The 22,728-nt window shown below is 61.8% G+C and overlaps 1 protein-coding gene across 2 annotated transcripts; it reads left to right on the top strand.

Moving 5' to 3' along the window:
* Positions 1-1,488: 1,488 nt before the first annotated feature.
* Positions 1,489-22,650, top strand: HCN2 (hyperpolarization activated cyclic nucleotide gated potassium and sodium channel 2). Of its 2 annotated transcripts, none has more exons than XM_057540156.1 (8): positions 1,489-2,126; positions 11,109-11,532; positions 12,600-12,761; positions 13,822-13,998; positions 15,652-15,798; positions 19,321-19,561; positions 19,771-19,935; positions 21,287-22,650. In XM_057540156.1, exons 1-8 carry the CDS (start codon positions 1,489-1,491, stop codon positions 22,012-22,014), a joined length of 2,682 nt encoding a protein of 893 aa, XP_057396139.1. In that variant the 3' UTR covers positions 22,015-22,650. The 2 variants fall into 2 exon arrangements, with proteins under 2 accessions (XP_057396139.1, XP_028020848.2); XM_028165047.2 differs by having other exon boundaries at positions 13,780-13,998.
* The last annotated feature ends 78 nt before the right edge of the window (positions 22,651-22,728 follow it).

Raw genomic sequence — 22,728 nt, 5'->3', positions numbered from 1 at the left:
GCCTGGGCGGGCCACAGCCTGGCACTGCCGACTCAGCTGCTCGCCCAGCCTCTCTCTCTCGCAGACTCAGGGCAGACGGCGGCCCAGCCCGTCCACCCATCTGGCTGTGGGTCTGGCAGGGTCTGACTGAAGACACAGCAGAGGTGACCCCTGGGAGGCCCCCCAGGGCTCAGGACAGCCTGCAGGGGGACAGGAGATGGCCTGGCTCAGCCCACCCATTGTTCAGATGGGCCCATCCCTCAATGCCCTTGAGTCCCACCTACTGTGTGCAGGGACATGTCACATCTCCACCCTCATGGTCCTGACCTCCAGGTGGGTGAAGTCACCCAATATGATGTCAGGCCTGAAAACACTAAGAAGGCCAGAGGGTCCCTGGAGGCCAGCAGTGGTCTTCCACCCCTCTCCCTGTTTCTCCAGGCCTTTCCTTATCTCTGCTCCCCATCTCTCCTTTGCGCAGGACACTCTGGTTGAGCTGGGGTGGGGAGCGGAGGCTGGGAAGAATCCTGGGCTTGTGGCCTATGTCACCTGACGCCAGGAATCACTCCCCAGCCTGACTCTAGCCCCAGAAGCAGAGCCTTGAGTGTTCTCCCAGATCTGGGGGCCTAGGGGGCGGGGGCTGGCTGGAGCCTGAGCCCAAGGGGCAGAGAAATGGGGTAGCCCAACGGGGCTCACATGTGGGCATCCGGTGGGAAGGGGTGGCAGGCCCTCGGTCCCCCTGTGACCCTGGGCACTTCCCCACTTTAAAGCCCACCAGCCTTTTGGGAGAGCCCCCCCCCCACTGTACTTTAGGGCCTTGTTTGAAGGTGGGGATCCTCAGCACCCTTGGGTGGCTCTTCCTATTGGCCCAATTCGGCCTCAGTTTCCTCATATGCAGGAGGTGGGGGAGAGGGGGCCACGGTGGGACCTGGGGACTCCTGGCCTGACCCCACTTTGCCGCTCCCCACACAACACGTCTTTGTCCGGGGGCTCAAGTGACAAAGCAAGGGCTCGTGTGGCCTTTTATTATGGAAATTCTCAAACCTATAGAACGGATGGAGGCTAGTATGGGGGCGGCTCCACTTCTCCGAGCCCCAGCGTCAGTGGTTACCGCCCCGCTGTGTCTGGACAGAGGCGAACCGAAGCGCCAGGAGAAGGCCCCTCGTCAAGGTCGCACGCGGAGGCGATGACCTTGGTCGCGTCCTTCCTTTTCGCGGGCCTCAGTTTCCCCTTCTGGGACTAGTGTTGATCGGGTCTCCGAGGCCTCGAGCCGCGTGACCTTGGGCCGTCCCAGGGCCGGCGGCCTCAGTTTCCCGGGCGCGGGACCCGTGCGGGGCGCGCCGGGAGTGTGCGCGGGCAGAGGAGGGGCTCCCGCCCCCTCCCCTCCCCCGCGGCCGCGGCTCCGCCCCTCGCGGCTCCGCCCCGCCCTACCCCCGCCTCCCCCCCTCCCTCGGGCTCGGGCCGGCGGCGGCGGCGGCGGCTCCGCTCCGCACTGCCCGGCGCCGCCTCGCCATGGACGCGCGCGGGGGCGGCGGGCGGCCAGGGGAGAGCCCGGGCGCGACCCCCGCGCCGGGGCCGCCGCCGCCGCCGCCGCCGCCCGCGCCCCCGCAGCAGCAGCCGCCGCCGCCCGCGCCCCCTCCGGGCCCCGGGCCGGCGCCCCCTCAGCAGGCGCCCCGGACCGAGGCGGCGCCCCCGGAGGCGGCGGACGAGGGCGGCCAGCGGGCCCGACTCCGCAGCCGAGACAGCTCATGCGGCCGCCCGGGCACCCCGGGCGCGGCGAGCACGGCCAAGGGCAGCCCGAATGGCGAGTGCGGGCGCGGAGAGCCGCAGTGCAGCCCCGCGGGGTCTGAGGGCCCGGCGCGGGGGCCCAAGGTGTCATTCTCGTGTCGCGGGGCGGCCGCGGGGCCCTCGCCGGATCCGGGCGCGGGGTCCGGGCCGGCGGACGAGGCTGGCAGCGAGGAGGCGGGCCCGGCGGGGGAGTCGCGCGGCAGCCAGGCCAGCTTCATGCAGCGCCAGTTCGGCGCGCTCCTGCAGCCGGGTGTCAACAAGTTCTCGCTGCGGATGTTCGGCAGCCAGAAGGCCGTGGAGCGGGAGCAGGAGCGCGTCAAGTCGGCGGGGGCCTGGATCATCCACCCGTATAGCGACTTCAGGTACAGCCGCCCAGAGGGCCGGCCGGCCAGCGCGGAGGGGCACGGCGAGCGGACGCGCACAAGGGTCGTCCTGGGAGCGCTTTGGAGAGGGCGGGGCGGTGTGCCCCGCGGGTGACCTCGGGGCCCCTCGGTGACCTCCGGCGCGTCCGGGACCCGCCCCGGAATGACCTGGGCGCGCGAGGCGCCGCCCTTGGAGGGACACTGGGAGGCGCGCGCCCCCTCCCACGCAGCCTGACATTCCCCGCTCTTCGGGTGGGCGCACGTCACGGGCCGCAGGACCAGGGTCTGAGCGCGGAGGGGCGGAGAGGACGAATAGAGGGGAACGTGGGCGCCGGGGAGGCAGCGGAGCGGAAGGAAGGAGGAAAGAAGGGCACCCGCGAAGGACGCGCCCCGTAGAGGCTGGCGGAGAAAGGGTTAAGCGGACACGCCGAGTCCCAGGGCCTCCACCTGCGCCCCACGCCGCAGGGAGGCGCGTCCCGGGTCCCTGGGCCTCGGTATTGCGCAAGGAGGGGACACTGTTCGTGCTGGTGTCCCCCGGCTGTGTCTACTCTGAGCCGCATCAGCTCCAGCGGCTGGGTGGTGTGCCCAGGTGTCAGTGGTGGTGATGTTGATGTGAATTCAGCCGGCTGATCCGTGGAAAGGCTCAGAGCAAGGCCCGGAGCAGGCTCAGCCGCGTGTGTTTGTGGTGTGCCCAGGTGTCAGTGGTTGTGTAGATGCTGATGTAAATTAAGCCAGTTGGTGCGTGGAAAGCCTCAGAGCAAGGCTGGAGCAGGGTCACGCCGCCGCCTATGTTTGCAGTTCCGTTCCCGGGCGAGCGCTGTGTGGCCTGGGAGTGTGAACGATGCATATCATTGCAGGCCGTGTGTGTGATCACGAACATGTGACTGCGGCGGGCGGGGGCCGAGTGCTCTGGGGGGTGTGTCTGCATGGTGGATCACTGGTGTGTGTTGGGGAGAGAGGGGGTGTGTGTGCATCAGTGGGCAGTGGGTGTGAGGTGTGTGCATGGTGTGTGTGTGAGGTGATGTGTCCGTGACTGGGATGTGTGAGTTGGGGTGCAGAGGGTCTCCCCAGGCCGCCGGGCCATGATCTCAGGACGGGCACGGTTTCAGCACCACGGACAGCAGTCCAGCGGCCTCCGAATCCTATGACGCCGCGTGTCTCCCCTCCCTCAGGCCTGAGGTCGGATTCCTGGACCCCCAGAGCTGGGAAAGGGGAGCTGTGGGACTCTGCCTTTCCCTGGCCCCTCCATATCCCCTGTGCCTGACAACTGGGGAAACAGAGGCCCAGGGGCACACAACTCAGGAACGGAGGCTGGAAGAATGTCCAGGATTCCAGCTCCTCACCCCTCAGACCACCCTGGGAGGTGAATGCAGCCTTGACCGGTGGCTTTGGGAGAGGCCAGGGGGCCCAGATGGGGTGCCTCTGGATGGTCCCGACCTGCATGGGGGCTCAGCACCCCTCTGCAGATGGTTCCAGTCTGTGAAATGGGGATGAACTTGACTGACTTCCAGGGCTCCCTGGCCCACCTGGCCCCTCTGTGAATGGGGGCTAAAGCCAGCTGGCTGGAAAGGGACATGGGGGCCATGTGGGCAGGGGGAGGTGGCTGCAGAAAGTAGCCATTCCTCTGTCCCCTCCAGCACATCCGCCTGCAGCATCCCCAGGGCTGTGGGTGGCCCTGGGCTTCCTCTCAGCTGCAGAAGGGGTGGGGGCTGCGGGGAGAAGGAGCTGGGCGTCCCCAGCCTTGTGCACGTCCAGCACAGTTGCCCGTGGGTCCCTGGGCAGATACACTGTAAACTGGGGGTGAGCAACGGGGTGGGGGTGAGGGAGGGGTGAGTAGGGCCTCTAGCTGGGACTAGGTGAGCCAGTCAAAGTAAAAAACCTTAAGATCCTGCCAAGCTGGGGTGCTGCGGGGCCTCTACAAGCCCCCACGTTTTGGGAACCCTGCTAGACCCCTCGGATTCAATATGGAGACAGACCCCCAAGCACATGATCGGAGAAGTGCTTCCTGAGCCCCTCTTGGGCCACAGCACCTTAAGAATATAGATCCAATCCTCATGTCAGTTGTGAGGTGGCTCCCGCAGCTACCCCAAATTTACATGCGAGGAGAGGGGCTCACGGAGAGGTAAAGTCACTTGCCCGAAGCCACACAGCTAGTCCCCGGCAGAGCAGGGGTTCATGCCTGGGCAGGCTGGCCCCTGAGTCTCCACTTCTGGACTGTCAGGCAAGCTGGCCCCTGGCCGTGTCCTGTCCAGGCCAAGAAGAAATGGGAGGAGAAAGGCATCCTGGGGATTGTTCAAGATAAGGGGGTTGCCCAGGGGGAGCTGTGGGTCATCTCTGCGTCCTTGTGAGTGTTAGTTTTAGGACCCGTTCGTGGAGCAGTAGGGAGGGGCCTTTCTGGGTCTGCTTGTCCACACTTGGCTCCGTTTGTCCTCATGACCTGATGGTGCAGACACCATCCCCGCTGGTGCCCGGGTAAGCCCTGGACATGTTTTAAAAGGGAAACGGGGCCGTGAGACCGAGGCTTCCTCCCCAGCCCCAGGTCCTGCCCAGGGCCGCGGCATCTCCACTTTCTTGAGCTACAACTTTGTTTAAAGTGGCCTGGCACCCACCTGGCACGGAGAACAGAACAATTCATGTTTGGTGAACTGGAACAGCCCTGGTCACGCCTAGCTCCTCGGGCCACATGGGCTTCCAGGGAGGGCAGGCGTCTGCAGAGTCCTCGGAGAGGGGGGCTCTTGAGGAAGGTGACCGGACCGAGGCCGGAGGAGCAGGAGTGCATTGTCCGGGCCGGGCTGCAGAGGGGCTGGGGCAGTCTGCGGCGAGGCCTGTGCCCCCTGTGCGTGGCCTGGAGTCCTCTCCGGGCTTCCCTGCCTCGGTTTCCCCAAATGCGTGGTGCAACCCGTTCCTCTCAATCCGGTTGATGTCTGCACTGCCCATGCGTTCAGAAGCGGCCTTTTTCCTTGATACGCTTACCTGCCTCTCCCCCCACCTCCATGGCGTCCTGGGGCCTGACATGTCGGGGGGTGGGGCCCAGGATGGTTTTGGGAACCTGCCGAGGGGCACACATGGGTGCCAAGCAAGGCCAGTCAGGTCGTGAGCCCCGTTTCCTGGCAGCTTTGGAACAGCCCCAACCCTTTCTGAGACGTGTCTTCACTTCTTCTTGGGGCCATGAGTAACACTAGAGCTGGTGCCTGGACACAGATGTTCTAGGAGCTTCCATGGGGGTGGGGGAGGGGAGAAGCATGTTCGAGGGACAGCAGGAAGGATTCAGGTTCAGGAGGGTTGGTTTTCCTTCTTTGCACCCTGAGGTGCATTCCTGAGTCAGAACAAGCATGAAGACCACCCCAGAGCAAAGCAGGGAGAGCGGCCGAGGGGCCTGCATGGAGGGTCACAGCCTGGGCCACTGCCTCCCGGAGGTTCTGGGGCCCTGGCAGGATCTTCTGCCCCTGCCCCCAAAATGTATGAAGAAGAAATACAGTTAACTCCTTCACCTGGCCACCCCAGATTCTAGAGGCCAGAGAGAGGGGTTCACGGGAAGGAGGAGAGCTCAGAGGGGAGGGCGTGGGTGGTGGTGCCCCAGGCAGGTAGGGCCCGGCTGCAACTCCCCACCGCCCGTTCTGGACAGTCCGCTTTTTCTGCCACTTCCTCCACCTCCTTAGCTGGTTGTCACCTGGTGGTCAAGGCCGCTGTGGCCGTGTGGGAGCGTGGGCAGGTCTGGGGGGTAGAGGCTTCATCTCCCTAGAGAGAGTGTGGGCAAGTGGCTTCCCACGGCCTTTCATCCCGTTCCCGAGTCTGTATGTGCTTCTGAGGTCTGACCTGAGTCTCTCCTGCTGCTGCTGAATTTCAGTTCAATGTTCCTGAATTGTGTACCACCGGGAGGCCTGGTGTGTGGGGAAAAGATAAGTGGGTCCTTTTCCTGGCCCTCAGCGGAGTTTAGACAAAGCCAGGACAGGTGGATGCTGACCTGTATCTGTATGACATCCTGTGGGGTCCCTGAGGGCCTGGGGTGGTGGAGGGGCTGGCCTGAAGATCCAACATGGCTAGAGGACTTCTCCTGCCCCAGATGGCCCTACGGATTAGCAGGAGATCAGGATGAATCAGCTCATGAGAATAAACCCTGAATTATCCCCAACTGGGGCGGTGGTGAGGGGCGGAGGCCAGAGTCCCCGGTTCTGAATCCAGCATGAAGGCACTCAGAGTGGGGGGTTGGTGGACATGCCCATTACCCAGGTGGGAGGATTGAGGCCCAGGGCCCACCCGGCTGGGAGGAAGGACGCTCCATGGTCCCTGTGAGGGGTCAGGGGCCTGAGGTGGCCGAGGCCCCACTCCTCACTCCATTGGTTTCCTGCTAGAATTTGGAGTTTCTGGCCCCTGAATTCCCTGCTTTAAAAACGTCACATCCTCACACCCCCTGTTTCCACATCCATGACCTGGGGGTTCAGGGGGACACTGGGGGGCCCTCCTTAGCTACCCAGTTGCTCAGGACAGACCCTGCCTCGCTTCCCCCATCAGCAAGCCCAACCCAAATGCAAAGAGCACAGGCTACCCCACTTCCTCCCTGGACGCCGACCTCTGCCCCTTCCTTGCATTCCAGCTGCTGGCAGGGGCATCTCAAGATTCACGTTTGTCCTTCTCACTTAAAACCCGCCATGGCCTCCACAGCCCTGCAGAGCCCGGCTCCCACCCCCTCTCATCCCTTCTCACCTCCCTTCACACCCCTGCTCCAGTCACAGGCCTCCCGGCCGCCCCGAAAGGCAAACTCCATGCAGCCACGGGACCTTTGCACTTGCCATTTCATCCGCCCGGGGTGCAGTGCCCGCACTCTGCCTAGCGGCCCTTCTCCATTATCCACCCACATGTCACTTCCTCTGAGAAGCCCTCCCAGCCCACCCTGGCTAAAGTGGCCCCTCTGAAGCATCCCACTCATTTATCTGTCTGTGTGGAACGCCTGTCTCCCACCTGGGCTGGGGGCCCTGAGGGAGGGCTGGGTCTGTCTGGTCGCCACGTGTCCCCCAGGCCTGCAGACAGTCAGCCCCGCAGTCTGCCCTGTCTTGGGATCACTCAGGAATCTTCCCCCGCAGGAGTCTCCGTTTCCCAATCCCTGACACCTGCCTGGGATCTGTAACTCATATCCGAGGGCTCAGGCCCTAATAATCCATCCCTAGCTCATCCTTAATCCCTGACTGCCCCTCTTCCCCGGCCCCTAATCCCCTGGGATTTGCCCGATCCTATCCGTAATTCCTGGACTGCTTCCAGCCTGGTTCTTGGTTCTCTGACCGTGAAGGGAGGGAGCGGCTACCCTTGTTAACAGCGTCCCTGAGCAGCCACTTCAAGCTCCCAGGACACCCCTGCCCCTCGTCTGGCCCTGCCCTGCCTGGTCCTGGAAGAACAGGGCTGCTTATGAGCTTCTGGAATTGGAGGGGCCCCAAGCGCTAGAGACAGGAGGGTGACAGCATGGTCCTGAGCTCTGGCCCGGAGGCCTGGCCGCCTGGGTTCCGTCATTTCACCACTTCCCACCTGGGTTTCTCCATCTGCGCAGAGAGAAGGGTCGGGGCAGCTGCTGGAGCGGGAGCTGGGCCCACGGTGGGGGCCCCGCTGACATCAGAGCCATGTGGGTGTGGCGCCCGGGACAGGGTTCCAGGCTCTCCTGTCCACAGGGCGCTGGGGGTCGTTGCCGCTGAGCCCCCACTCCCCACCGGGAGCCCCGGCCTTGCTGGTCTCTCAGGGCCCAGTTCCTGTCCTGGCACAGGCAGGAAGCGGGATCTGAGTGTTTCCCGATGGGGGCCGTTGTTTGTTAGGAAGGACTTTTCAATACGAGGTTTAATTACTGTCCCTGAAGGCCCTGGGTAGCTGAGGGCTGACTCAGGCCCCTGCAGGCCCCGACCACATCCCAGGGGTCTCTGGGTCCCAGCGGTCTCTGGGGCAGCCTGATGCGGGAGGGGCTGCCGCGGTTGGGCAGAGGAAGCATTGTGGCTCAGAGAAGGAGAGTGATTTGCCCTGGGCTGCACAGCCCAAGGGGGCGGGCAGGGCGAGGAAAGGGGGTGCTGGGGAGAGGGACCTGGATCCTCTGCCCCAGGCCTCAGTTTCCCCTCCTCCTACCCAATTCCAGGAGGACCAAGGGCCACAGGCCTGGGGGTGGCAGGCTCGTTTTCAGGTCTTTGCACCCCTCCCTGGCTGGGCCACCTCTCTGGTCTGTCAGTGGGGAAGTGTGGTGCCTGCCCCCCACCCCCAGAACAAAAGGAGGGAACGTCTATGACGAGTCACCTGTGAAGGAGGAGGCCCTCCTCATCCTGGCCATTTACACTGTGACTACCCCCCCCAGTAGTTTCTAGGCCCCTGGATTTAGATTGTTTCTAACCCCCCCTCCTTGGTTTCTAGGCTCCTGCCCCTGGCCTTCAGTTACTTCTTCCTGCTTGCTTTGTCCTTGGGCGTGAGCCCTTCAGCCCCGAACTTGGGGATTAGGATCGACCACTGCCGTGGACGCTCTGGGGGTGGAGATGGGGAATAGGCAGGTGCGGCCCCTCAGTCAGGTTGGGGCTGAGTCCCTGGGGATCTTGAGGATGAGTAAATGCCCCAGATCAGAGGTCTGAGCCCAACACCTTGTCTGGATTTAGGCAAAGGAAGGTCTTGAATTTGGAGCAGTCATTTGGGTTTTGCCCTTAACACTCACCTCAGATCATGTCAACCCTTTCAGCTCTCAAGGGAGGGACTTGCCCAAGGTCACACCTACCAGTGGGCGGGAGCCCAGGTTTGGCTGCTGTCACCACGGTCTTAGACATTGGGTCCCTTCCAACCTTGGCTCTTGCAGACCAGGCTGCTGTGAACATCTTGTTACAAATCACTTATTAATTTTTTTCTCTTCCTCTTGGATGATTTCCTTGGGATCAATTCCCCAAAGTGGAAGGCCTGGATCACCCGGCAGGCGCGGTGCTGTAGCTCTTCCCTCGGGGGGCTGCTCAGAACAGAGCCAATTCACAGTGAGTCCCAAAATAGGGAGCCCAGTGCGGCCATGCCAGCGCTGGGGTTTACGGCTTTCTGCTCATTTGGGAGAGTCCCTCCAGCCCCTGGGAACCTCAGTCTCTTCTTCTATCCATCCAGGAGGAGCCCAGGGAGTGGCAGGCTTTGAGGGTCCCCCAGGCCTGTCCTGCCTACACATGCTAGAGCCTTCTCCAAGAGGACATGGGGACTCCGGCCATGATGGGGAGGGCGCCGGGCCTATGGGAGAGCCCTGGAAACCCACCGCGGGGTGGGTGTTTCTCCCTGCACTGTGATGGGCAAAATCAGACGAATGACTCTGTTCAGAATTTGAGACCCTCCTTTGTCCGAATCTAGACAGGGAGTGTGGGCTTAGACCCCGATCTGGGGCATCTACTCATCACTGAGACCCTGGGCCTCGGAGGTTTTCTCTTTATGTATATGTGTTAACAGAAATATAAGTTAGCCTTTAACCATTTAAAAGTGTACAGTCAAGTGACATTAAGTACATTCACAGTGTGGTGCAGCCATCCCCCTTATCACTCGCCAGAACTTTTTCATCTTCCCAAACAGAAACTCCCCGGCCCCTACAGTCACACACCCACTCTGTGTCTGTGGATCGGCCTGTCCTGGACGTTTCCCATCAGTGGAATCACACACCGTGGGTCCTTCTGTGTCTGGCTTCTCTCACTGAGCATCGTGGTCTCAGGGTCCATCGACGTGGTAGCGAGTGTCGGGTCTTCTCTCCTTTCCGTGGCTGTGTGACGCCCTGTGTGCGGAGGGACACGTGTGTTTGTCCATCCACTGGTGGACACTCGGGTTGCTCCCACACTCTGGCCATTGTGAATCGTGCTGCCGTGGACACTGGTGCACAAGTGTCTCTTTGAGTCCCTGCTTTTGAGTCCTTGGGTGAAGGCCCAGGAGTGGAATTGCGGGGCCACATGGTAACTCTAACTTCCTCAGGAACCAACAGGTTTCCCTTGGAGTGGTTTTGATTCCTATTTTATCAATTGCCGCAGGGCTGGGCATCTCTCCATGTGGCCTTTGCTGCATCTGTCTGTCCTCATGGGTAAACGCTGGACTCAGAACACTGTGCCCGGCTGTTAATAGTCCTCAAATGGACGGGCCTTTTTCTGGGAGCACAGAATTCCCGGGTGGAGTTTTGGAATTGACCTCCAGGACTTCTATGGGTCCTGGGCATATTTGGCCAGTCATCCCTTTTTCAGGAGTATTTATCACATAAAACATCCAAGCCGTGGCCAAGTCCCGTCCCTCAGTCTCTTCTGCCACACGGCCCTGCGCTCTGCCGGGCAGGCCTTGGCTTCTCCCTTTCTCCCAGACGGCCTGGCACCCTGGCCTCTGCCCGGTCCCCAGCCCCCCCAGGTGCTTCCTGAAATGGATGGACAGCAAGTGACCCCTGTTCAGCCTTCCGGTGCCCCACCGGGAAGTCCGGCCAGGGTGGGGGTCCTGCACCTGGATGTCAAACTGTGGGTGTCCGGTGCCCACCCGGCACCTGCAGCCCCCGGCCGCCCAGCCACTCAACCCTCCTGGCTGCAGTTCCCACCACCACCCCCCCCCCCCCGCCCCTCCAGCTCCTCCACTTGTCTCCCCCTCCTGGCTCGGCCCTAGTGCTTTTTGGACAGCAGCCTTGTGCCAGGCACGTTGGGCCTTCTTGGTCCTGGGAAACATTTAGTCAATTTTTGAGCAGCCTCTTGGACTCTTCCAGGTTTCCGGCTTCTTCAAGGAGAGAAGGTCAGGCTGGGCCAGCGAGAGGGACCTGGGCTGGGGGAGCCCAGCCGGCAGTGGAGTGCTGTCTGGGGCTTGGGAGGGCTTCCTGGAGGCGGGGTCCACACTAGCCGGGGCCAAAGTCTCAGCTTTGCCGGAGGAGGCGAGCGCTGGGCTGGTCCTCAAAGGCGCATGCGCGCGTGGTGGGGCAGGCAGGCTCCGCGGAGGGCCCCGCGCAAAGGTGGAGGTGTGACCGCGTGACCGGCTGCACCTCGCCCCCAGGTTCTACTGGGACTTCACCATGCTGCTCTTCATGGTGGGAAACCTCATCATCATCCCCGTGGGCATCACCTTCTTCAAGGACGAGACCACGGCCCCGTGGATTGTGTTCAACGTGGTCTCGGACACATTCTTCCTCATGGACCTGGTGCTGAACTTCCGCACGGGCATCGTGATCGAGGACAACACGGAGATCATCCTGGACCCCGAGAAGATCAAGAAGAAGTACCTGCGCACGTGGTTCGTGGTAGACTTCGTGTCCTCCATCCCCGTGGACTACATCTTCCTCATCGTAGAGAAGGGCATCGACTCCGAGGTCTACAAGACGGCGCGCGCCCTGCGCATCGTGCGCTTCACCAAGATCCTCAGCCTGCTGCGCCTGCTCCGCCTGTCGCGCCTCATCCGCTACATCCACCAATGGGAGGAGGTGAGCACGGCTGCACGTCGGCGCAGGGGCGGGGCCATGGGCGTGGGCAGGGTCGTGATGAGCGTGGAGGAGTGGTGACGCGCATGCAAGCGTGGGGTCTGTGGGGTCGTGATGGGCTGGAGCGGGGCTAGGATGTAGGGGCGCGGGGTTGTGATGGGCGAGGGAGTGGTGATGGGTGAGGATGCCGTGATGGGACCCGGCCATTGGCTACAGGAGGGGGCAAGGAGGCACCAGGAACGAAAAGGCGGGGCCGTGAAGGGAGACTCTGGGCGGGGCTACCGGGGTCCAGGGCCCTGGTCACAGTGAGAGGATAGGTGGGGATACAAGCAAACGAGCGGGGTCATTGGGTGGGCGGAGTTACAGGGACTGCAGTGAGGGGCCTAGGAACCTTAGGGGTGGAACCTGGGCCTCGGGGCGGTGGGGGGGCACGGGGCGTGGTCACAGGAGCTTGTACACGGTGGAGGGTCGGGGGGTCACAGGGAGCGCAGCATGGACCCTTGACGCATCCGCACCCCTTCCCTTCCTTGTACCCTGTAAGAGGCGGACTCCACAGCCCCGGTGGCAACGGGGAAACTGAGGCTTCGAGAAGCGAAATCACGCCCCTCTCCCCCAAGTTCAGACCCGCCTCTGGACTGAGTGTGACCTGATTCCTGAAGGCCGTGGCCACCACGCGGGCTCAGAGTCGCCGCCACTGTCCAGGACAGCAACTAGGCTCCGAGGCGGGGAGTGGGTGGGGACAAGGCTGCGGAAAGAGGCCGTGGTCCCGGGAGAGGGCAGTGGGCAGCCGGCCAGGCAGAGAGATTTGGGCGCCCGGGGCGGCAGGCCGGGCAGGGGGCCATGTGCTGTAGTCTAGGGTGCTGCATTACCTTGAAAGGCAACGGGTCTCACAGGAGCGGGGGCCCCACCGGCCGCGTGGGGGGCGTGGTGAGGTGGGGCTCCTCCCAAGGGGAGTGGGCCCTGCGGAGGGCTTCGTCCTCCCACTGCCCGGGTCGCAAGAGGCCGTGGGCGGAGGCCTCTCCCTCGCATACCGCCCGCGGGACTCTCACGGGCGCCGTCCCACCCCCCAGATCTTCCACATGACCTATGACCTGGCCAGCGCCGTCATGCGCATCTGCAACCTCATCAGCATGATGCTGCTCCTGTGCCACTGGGACGGCTGCCTGCAGTTCCTAGTGCCGATGCTGCAGGACTTCCCGCGCAACTGCTGGGTCTCCATCAACGGCATGGTGGTGAGCCCCGAGCCCCCCGCCCCACATCCTCTCCCGGAGCGCACGGCGCCTGAAACACTCCTCTGGGGGTGAGCGCCCCTCTGGGCTGCTATCCGACTTCGAGCCTTGCCTTGCAGACCCCGGGACCATGGAGATCTTTGACCGTTTGAGGGCTATAGGACAGTTTCTATCCCCCAGAGATCGCATCATCTGCTTACTGTGCTTTGCAATGCATTCCGCTTTTTAATTTGCATACATGTATTTAAAAGACAGTTTTATATCATAGTCCTCAAATGGAAAAGTGGTATCATGGGCCGTGAGAAATAAAAATTGGAGACTCACAAGCTCCTATTACTTCCTGGCTGAGATGCTGAGTGTTAAAAGCTTTCCTCCTGCACGTGGGGCACAGGGCAGGTGGGCGTTGACGGGCGGGAGCAGCGGAGGGAAAACCCGCGGGTGCCCAGCCCGGCGCCTGGCACAGCTGCCTGGCTGAGGCAGCTCATTGTCTGGCCGGACACCCAGGCATGTGGTCCTGTTTCCTGAACGGGGCCCGCTGCCCCCTCCCCTAGCCAGGTCAACTGAGGACTGGGAGGGGGCTCCTCCTGGTCCCGCCTGATGCCTCCCCCTTCTCTGCCCCTCTGATCAGATTTCAGTGTCCCCAGCTCACTGTCTCCGAGGTCCCCGGAACTTTCCCATTCTCTTGGCCTCACAGACACTCTCATCAGAGGCTGAAAAGTGCTGGGGGCTCGTGAGCCCCCAAGGCTAGACTCTGGCTCCTCTGAGCCTCAGTTTCCCAGGACTGAAGTGGGGAGGTGGCTTCAGACCCGCACCTGCTGCTGAGTTGCTGTGACGTGTGTGCACGTCATATCACCTGCCTGAGTCTCAGTTTCCCTTGGTTACCTCTGGAAGACACGGAGCTCACCACCTGGATGCCTGGGGGAGGACGGGCAGGCGGGGCCCTGGGGGGGGGGCGGTGTCAAGGGGCTCCCTGGGGGCCGCGAGCGCCCACCCACCCGCCCACCCACCCGTGGCCTTGCAGAACCACTCGTGGAGTGAGCTCTACTCCTTCGCGCTCTTCAAGGCCATGAGCCACATGCTGTGCATCGGGTACGGGCGGCAGGCACCGGAGAGCATGACGGACATCTGGCTGACGATGCTGAGCATGATCGTGGGCGCCACCTGCTACGCCATGTTCATCGGCCACGCCACCGCCCTCATCCAGTCGCTGGACTCCTCGCGGCGCCAGTACCAGGAGAAGGTGAGAGGGGGAGGCACCCCCGTGGGTCTGGGGGTCCACCCCACATCCCCCCAGCTCTGTGCGTTGTGCTCAGGACAGCGGCCAGGGGGGAGTTGGGGGGAAGCATGGGGACCCCAGAGGGGCCTGTGGCTGTCATTAGGAGTGGACCGCCCCCCCCTCGGCGGGGGAGTAGCTCCCGGAAGGACAGTGAGAAAGCTCAGGGCCCTGAGGAGGAAGGAAGTCTGGAGCCTGGAGGGGGGCAGGGCAGGAGGGGTTGAGGGAGACACAGGCCAAGGAAGGGGACAGGAGCCGGAGGGGTCCGAACAGGACAGAGCCAGTCCGAGGGGCATCAGGGGCCTCCGGGCGGGGGGGAAGGTCTCTGGGCCGTCTCGGGAGGGGCTGGGGTGCTGGGGTCGCTAAAGGACACGGGGGAAGTCTCTGGGGGAGCAAGGATGTCCTGGCACTTGGCCTTGGTGGGGGAGCCTCCGTGGAGCCAATCCGAGGGCTGTGGGCCGGGAAGGGCCGAGAGAGGGCGGGTGCGACCCCACAGGCCAGCCCTTCCTGGAGGTCAGCCTCAGGCTTCACTCTGCCTCAGTCTCCCCTCCGTAAGGCCAAGGGCGGCCTGGTCCCTGGGACATCGCCCCATTGGCCCTGCACTGCTATCCGATGGCTGGCCTTGGCCAGGCAGCTACAACCCCCCAAGCAGTGCCCAGCAGTCGGGTCGGCTGGGTCAGCTGGGCCTGGTGCCAGGCACCCCGGCTGTCCGGAAGCCACCGGCCTCCCACCCAAACATAAGCTGGTGCCGCCACCCGCCTGCCGTCACGGGTTCCGCTGAGCTCAGGGCAGCTGTGGCCAGGCGGGGCTGGGGCGGAGGCGGGGCCAGGGCTCCCCCGAGGGTGCCATCCTGTGGACAGCAGGGCCTGGCACCCCTTCCTGGTGCCCACACCCCTACCCTGCTCAGGAGGAGCTGGGCTGATTTCTAGAAAGATCACTGGGGAGGGGAACCAGGGCCACCAAAGGGTCTGGGACCTCTGGGGCGGGGGCCAGTCCAGCCCCCTCTAAGGGCTGGGGGTGGGGTGCTGGTGGGGGGAAGGGTTGCCAGATGAAATTCAGGACGGGACTTCCCAGTGGTCCAGGGGTTAAGACTCCACGCTGCTACTGTAGGGGACACGGGTTCCACCCCTGGTAGGGGAAGTTCTGCATGCCGTGTGGTATGGCCAAAAAAAAGGAAATTCAGGACATAGCAATAACTTTTTTTTTTTTAATTCATTCATTCATTATTGGCTGCATTGGGTCTTCGCTGCTACGCATGGGCTTTCTCTAGTTGCGGTGCATGGGCTTCTCATTGCAATGGCTTCTCTTGCTGCGGAGCGCGGGCTCTAGGCGCGCGGGCTCAGTAGTTGTGACGCACGGGCTTAGTTGCTCCGCGGCATGTGGGATCTTCCCAGACCAGGGCTCGAACCCATGTCCCCTGCACTGGCAGGTGGATTCTTGACCACTGCACCACCAGGGAAGTCCCCTGCCCAGGATATACTTATCTGGGGCATTTTGGTCGTTTATCTGAAGTTCAGATCGCCCTCGGCATCTTGTATTGTGTTATTGTTAAGTCGAGGCCCACTCGGGGCGGGGGCTCGGGAGCACGGCCGCTGACCCGGGCCCCCCGCCCTGTTACAGTACAAGCAGGTGGAGCAGTACATGTCCTTCCACAAGCTGCCTGCTGACTTCCGCCAGAAGATCCATGACTACTACGAGCACCGCTACCAGGGCAAGATGTTCGACGAGGACAGCATCCTGGGCGAGCTCAATGGGCCCCTGCGGGAGGTGAGGTGGGGGTCCGCATGCGGAGGAGGGCCCTGGGGGAGCCCCACGGGCCCCTGCAGGAGGTGAGGGGCGGGGTGCTCACTCCAGAGGCTCCGGGGAGGGTCCTTCCTGCCCCTCCCAGCTCCTGTTGTGGCCCATGGTTCTCGGTGTCCTTGGCTTGTGGACACATCACCCTGGCCTCTTCCTCCATCTTCACGTGGCCTGTTCCTGTGTCTCTGTGTCCCCTCCTCTGTAAGGACACCAGCCACTGGGTTCAGCACGACCTCATCTTAACCAATCACACCTGCAAAGACCCTACTTCCACATCTGGCCCCGTTCACACATACCAGGGCTCAGGACTTCAGCGTATGATGGTGGTGGGCAGACAGTTCAACCCGTGACCCTCAGCAAGCAGTTACTGGGCGCCAGCTGTGTGCCCTGCCCTGTTTCCAGGGATGTGGTGCCAGAGGGGAAGCTCTGGGAGGGACGGAGTGGGGAGGGGCTTGGGGCGACTCACAGAGGCAGGTGTGAGCCTGCGTGGCCCTGAGCAGGGAGAGGAACGGGCACTAGGATTTCTTCTGAGGGTGGAGGTGCCTCCCAGCAGGCAAGCACTGTGGCTACCTGCGCTGAAAATATTCGCTTGGTGATTATTCTCATTCATTCGCTCGTTTACAGACAAACACCTCACAGACCACAAAACGCATGAAATGCCATGTCGAGTGTATTCAGAGTGGTGATCCCACGGCCTGGCCTTCCCGGCCGTTTAGGACACCCGGCCCTCACTCCCCATTCCCCTCCCGCCAGCCTCTGGCGACCTGTGTTTGATCATTACTTAGGTGTTTACATAAAGTCAAATTTACAAAACCAGATATATTCAGAAAACGCCCGTCTTCTGTCCTGTCCCTCCGCCCGGTTCCCTCCTGCTCTCTCCATCCATTTTCTGCCTTTTTAACACAAAACAAAGGCGGGCAGGCTTCCGGGGTTTCCGTGCCTGGCGCTCCCTCTCTGGGTCCTGTTTGCTTTGCGGGAGGAGCTCGCGGCACAGGGCAGAGGCAAGGGTGGGATCGGGGCCCTGCCGGTCTGTCCAGATTCCCCTCCAAGGGCGCCACGAGGGACACCCTGGATACGGTCCCAAAACGCCCAGGTGAGAGGTGTACCCCTCAGTGCGATTCTCTTATTTTCCTGCCATCAGGGGCTTATTTGCATTTCTCTTTCTGTAAACTGTTCATAACTTTTGCTTGTTTTCCTACAGAACTTTTGGTCTTTTTGTTGTTTTTATTTATTTTTTATTTATTTATTTATTTATAAAAGATTGGGAGCGTTTTATTTATTTATTTATTTTTGGCTGCGTTGGGTCTTCGATGCTGCGTGCAGACTTTCTCTAGTTGCGGCTAGCGGGGGCTACTCTTCGTTGCGGTGCGCGGGCTTCATCATTGCGGTGGCTTCTCTTGTTGCAGAGCACAGGCTCTAGGCGTGCGGGCTTCAGCAGTTGTGGCTCTCGGGCTTAGCTGCTCCGTGGCCTGTGGGATCTTGCCGGACCAGGGCTTGAACCCGTGTCCCCTGCATTGGCAGGCAGATTCTTAACGACTGCACCACCAGGGAAGTCCCTGGCCATTTGTCTTTAAAACTTGCTTACTGTGGTTTGTTGCCCCCACGTGTGGAATTTTTATGCCCTGTACATCAGGTGCGGCATGTATGCTTGCTGTACACAGTAAGTGTTCAATGTGTGCTTGTGTAACAGAGCAAGTGTAGTGTTCAGTGTTTGCCTTCTGTACACAGCAGGTGCTCAACACCTGACTGCTGTACATAGTAGGTTCTCAATATCTACTCTCTGCGGACATCAGGCACACAATACATGCTCGCCTTATACAGCAGGTGCACAATACCTGCTTGCTGTACACACCCAGGCTTTAGAGGAATTTGCCCACGTTTTCTTCTAATACTTGTAGAGTTTCATTATTGGCATGTAGACCCCCTATGCCTGTGGAATCTGGCGTGAGGAAGGGATCCAGGCTCATCTGCTGTGGGGCTGGACCATCTGGCTCTGCCCCGAGACTTGGTGGGGGAGGGGCACCTTAAGCTGAAGTTCCCTCCTGCTTGGGTCTATTTCTGGACTTTTCATGTGTCCCATCAGCCTGTCTGCTCTGTGTGTGCCAAACCCACTCTGCATCGCAGAGGTCTGCAGTGTGCCTTGGTGTCTTAGAGGGTGAGTTCCCCCTCCCTGATCTTCTTTCTCACAGGCTTCCTGCTACTTCTGCTCATTTGTTCTAAATGAACTTGACTAGCCCTGGTTATCGAGAAGCGAGCCGAGCGGCATTTCCACAGGGCTCTGTGACCTGTATCCCTGCCCGGGGAGAATGGGTGTCTTCCATCTCGAAGATGGTGAGCAGTGCTCTCTAAGGACACAATGTGTTCAAGGCTCTTCTGTGCCTCTGGGAGGGTGTTCAGAGTTTCCTCATATAGATTTGGCCATGTCTTCGTAAACTCGTGCCATGCCATCTTACTTAGCTCTTTATGTGGGTGGAAATGGGGTCTTCTCATCCATTACGTCTTCTTCGGAGTGGCTTTTGTTTGCATGTACAAAAGCTGTGGATTTTTTTTTTAATTTATTTATTTTTGGCTGTGTTGGGTCTCTGTTGCTGCGCGCAGACTTTCTCTAGTTGAGGCGAGCGGGGTCTACTCTTCGTTACAGTGCACAGGCTTCTCATTGCGGTGGCTTCTCTTGTTGCAGAGCATGGGCTCTAGGCGTGCGGGCTTCAGGAGTTGTGGCATGCAGGCTCAGTAGTTGTGGCTCGCGGGCTCTAGAGCGCAGGCTCAGTAGTTGTGGCGCACGGGCTTAGTTGCTCCGCGGCATGTGGGATCTTCCCGGACCAGGACTCGAACCCGTGTCCCCTGCATTGGCAAGCGGACTCTTAACCACTGCGCCACCAGGGAAGCCCGATTTTCTTTTTAAGATAAGCAAAGTGCCCCATCATCAGGGCACACCCGATGGATGTTCCATCAAGTGAAATCCCCACATGACCCCCACCCAGATCAAATATGGAGCATTTCCATCCCACAGAAGCTTCTTTGCCAAGGATAACCGTCATCCTGACTTCTACCACCGTGGATTCATTTTAAGGCTCTTGGTTTTCATGTTGGTTTTTTTAATCACTTGCTATTTTGACTAATTTCCCTTGTTACAGTTTTCCATTGACTCTTTTGGGTTTTTCAGGCAATCCCATTAATACAGATAGTAAAGAGATAGTTTCACTTTTTCCTTTCCAATTCTTACGTTTCCGAATGCTCTTCCATGTCTAACTGCATCGGCCAGTATTGCCAACACAGAGTTCAACAGTAGAGGATCTTGGGAATCTTTTCTTGATCCTGTGTCTTTGGTGGCAAAACCTCCAGTGTTTGCCTATTAAGATGCTGGCTTTCAGCCTAACGTGTTAAATCCCTTTCACAAACTGAAGGTCTGAGAGGTGCGACAGTCCCAAAGGTAGGGTGAGATGGAGGAGCGGGTGTGTGCCCTGGCGTCACCCCCGCCTCCCACCCCTACAGGAGATTGTCAACTTCAACTGCCGGAAGCTGGTGGCCTCGATGCCACTGTTTGCCAACGCCGATCCCAACTTCGTCACGGCCATGCTGACCAAGCTCAAGTTCGAGGTCTTCCAGCCGGGTGACTACATCATCCGTGAGGGCACCGTTGGCAAGAAGATGTACTTCATCCAGCATGGGGTGGTCAGTGTGCTCACCAAGGGCAACAAGGAGATGAAGCTGTCCGACGGCTCCTACTTCGGGGGTGAGTGTCTGTGGGCAGGGGTGCCAGCGGCAGACGGAGGTCAGTGTGGGGAACCCAGGGGCAGGGGCGTGGCTGGCACGCGCAGCAGGAAGGCCCTGGGGCGGGGGGGAGGCTGGACTGCTCCGCTGGCCGGGAGGGCCCTGGGGACAGCTGGCTGGGGCCGTTGGGTGTGGCCCAGCAGTGAGGACGCTGCCCCTGACTGCACGCAGAGATCTGCCTGCTGACGCGGGGTCGGCGCACGGCAAGCGTGCGGGCTGACACCTACTGCCGCCTCTACTCGCTGAGCGTGGACAACTTCAACGAGGTGCTGGAGGAGTACCCCATGATGCGGCGGGCCTTCGAGACGGTCGCCATCGACCGCCTGGACCGCATCGGTGAGTGGGCCCAGCGGTCAGCCCCAGTGGCTGTCGGGGGGCAGCCTGAGCAGCGGGGTGGCATGGCCCAGCTGACCCTCAGGGCCCCTTCTGACCCCCCGGACCAGATTCCACTTTCTCCCTTGGCCAAACACGGCCCCGGTTTCCCAAGAATGGGGAAATGGGTGTTTCTGCTCCCTAGGCAAATGTTTGAGCACCTACTGTGTGCTGGGAGGTGTAGATGTGGCCCACGAGGCTGACGTGGTGGCCACCCTCAGACTTGTCATGGAGGAGGGGATGTTGGGGGGACTTCCTTGTGACTCCAAGTGGAGACCCAGATGGGTAGGCGTTGCCGGTAGAAAGACAGAGGCACGTCCTGGGAGTGGAGACAGCATGTGCCAAGGCCCTGAGGTGGGAGAGGCCTGGGGTCCAGGGACTCAGGGAAGCTGGGAGGGAGGCGGGCACCAGGCACATGAGGCCACGGGGCTGTAGAGGAAGGGGTTTGGGCTGTAGGTCAGAAGCACTGGGGAGCCATGGATGATCCTAGCCAGGGGAGGACCTGATCAGATGTGCACTTTACGAGGGTGGGCGTATGGAGGAATCTGGTGGCCTGGCCTGTGTGTGGGGGGCTGGCTTTGGGTAAAGGGAGAGGTGGGCGGGGGGAACCTCAGAAATGGCTAAGGACTTGCTGAAGACTAGAGCAGGATTCAGAGAGGTAGAGGCCCTTGGTGCTATGTGTGGGAATAAAGACAGCGAATGGCTGGAAAAGCAAAATGGGGTGTGGTAGGGAAGAGTTGTTAAGACTTCCCACTACACAGAAAGCACTCAACATGTTTATATTACAAGAGGCGCTTAAAATTTTGCTCTGTACAGTATTCACTTAGATGTGTTTCCTGTATACATACAGTAGGCACTCAACCCATGCTTGCTCCGTACACGGTAGGCATTCAGCATGCCGGCCGTGTACAGGCAGGAGTCTACGTGTGCTGCTGTGCACAGTAAGTGTCTGATACCTGCGTGGTGTACACAGCAGGTACACAATACATGCTTACTGTATACAGGAAGTGCTCCATGCATGCTGGCAGGATTCGGGTGTCTCATACTTGCTTTGTGTGTGAAGCAGGTGCTTGATGTGTTTGCTACACACAAAGGTGCTTGATTCATGCTTGCTGTATACGGTAGGTGTACAAGTTCAGCTTCCTATACACAGCAGACACTTGGCATGTTTGCTGTATGCAGGAGGGGCTCCATTCGTGCTGGCTGTACAGAGCAGGCACTCAGATGCAGGCCTACTGCACGCAGAAGGTGCTCCACGCATGCGTGCAGTGCACGGCAGCAGGCACCTCTGACGCGCCCCCCTCCCCTAAACCAGGCAAGAAGAACTCGATCCTGCTGCACAAGGTGCAGCATGACCTCAACTCGGGCGTGTTCAACAACCAGGAGAACGCCATCATCCAGGAGATCGTCAAGTACGACCGCGAGATGGTGCAGCAGGCCGAGCTGGGCCAGCGCGTCGGCCTCCTCCCGCCGCCCCCGCCGCCCCCGCCACCACCGCCGCCGCAGGGCACCTCGGCCATCGCCACGCTGCAGCAGGCTGTGGCCATGAGCTTCTGCCCGCAGGTGGCGCGCCCGCTCGTCGGGCCCCTGGCGCTCGGTTCGCCGCGCCTTGTGCGCCGCTTGCCCCCCGGGGCCGCGCCCACCGCCGCCTCGCCCGGCCCCGCGCCCGCTGCCAGCCCCCCGGGCGTGCCCTCCAGCCCCCGGGCACCGCGGACCTCGCCCTATGGCGGCGCGCCTGGCTCCCCCGCTGCGCCCCGCGCCGGGCCCGCACTGCCCGCGCGCCGCCTGAGCCGCGCCTCGCGCCCGCTGTCAGCCTCGCAGCCCTCGCTGCCCCACGGCGCACCCGGCCCCGGCCCCGGCCCCGGAGCCTCGGTGCGCCCGGCCAGCAGCTCCACACCGCGCCTGGGGCCTGCGCCCACCGCCCGGACCGCGGCGCCCAGCCCGGACCGCAGGGACTCGGCCTCGCCCTCACCCTTGCCCAGCGCCACCGGCGGACCCGACCCGCTGGACTCCGCGCGCTCACGCCTCTCGTCCAACTTGTGACCCTCGCGCGCCGCCCTGTGGCCCAGCCAGGCCGGGGCGGGGCTGTCACTCAGACCAAAGCCATGCCATTGCGCAGCCCGGGCCGCCCGCCCCAGAAGCCATAGAGGAGACGTAGGTAGTTGTAGTCGGACGGGCGACCCGGGCCGGCGGGACACCCCCGCCAAGCCACCCATCGCCCTGCGCCCACCCACATCGCCCCTGCCCCTGGCGGCCGCGCGGGCGAGGGGGCTCCCTTCACCTCGGTGCCTCAGTTCCCCCAACTGTGAAGCGGGGACAGGCCGGCCGGGGCCGAGGGGAGAGGGCCGTGGAGCCCCGCCCGCGCCCGCCCTCGCCCTCGCCCTCGCCCTCCAATGAGGATCTGTTTTTAAGTGCAATACTTAGCCCGCCGGCTTCCCGCTGCCCCCATCGCGCTCACGCAATAACCAGCCCGGTCCCTGTCCACGCGCGTCCGCGGTGACCGCCCCGGAGTGGGCACACACCACTCCCTCCAGCGCCCCAGCGTGGGGGCGAGGCCGGGGGGGGGGGGTCCCCGCCGTCGTGGTGAATGTACTGACGAGCCGAGGCAGCAGCGCCCACCGCGCCCCCCACGCCCCACTAAGCCCCACGCCCCCATTCCGCGCAATAAACGACAGCATTGGCGCCCAGCCTGACGCGTCTGATCGCTCTGCCCGGACCCAGCGCGCAGCCCGCCCCTCCCCGAGGCAAGCAGCCCCC

Source organism: Balaenoptera acutorostrata, chromosome 2 (genome assembly GCF_949987535.1).
Source record: "Balaenoptera acutorostrata chromosome 2, mBalAcu1.1, whole genome shotgun sequence".
Taxonomy (NCBI): Eukaryota; Metazoa; Chordata; class Mammalia; order Artiodactyla; family Balaenopteridae; genus Balaenoptera; species Balaenoptera acutorostrata.
The sequence above is the reverse complement of the archived record's forward strand: the minus strand, read 5'-3'. Positions and strand labels throughout refer to the sequence as shown.

What these genes read in the sequence shown, in the direction of transcription:
- HCN2 (XM_028165047.2), top strand. Translation starts at nt 1,489, where the DNA reads ATGGACGCGCGCGGGGGCGGCGGGCGGCCAGGGGAGAGCCCGGGCGCG. An exon ending in TCAATGGGCCCCTGCGGGAG is followed by an intron (nt 15,799 to 19,320) that starts GTGAGGTGGGGG and finishes CCACCCCTACAG; the next exon opens with GAGATTGTCAACTTCAACTG. An exon ending in CGACGGCTCCTACTTCGGGG is followed by an intron (nt 19,562 to 19,770) that starts GTGAGTGTCTGT and finishes GACTGCACGCAG; the next exon opens with AGATCTGCCTGCTGACGCGG.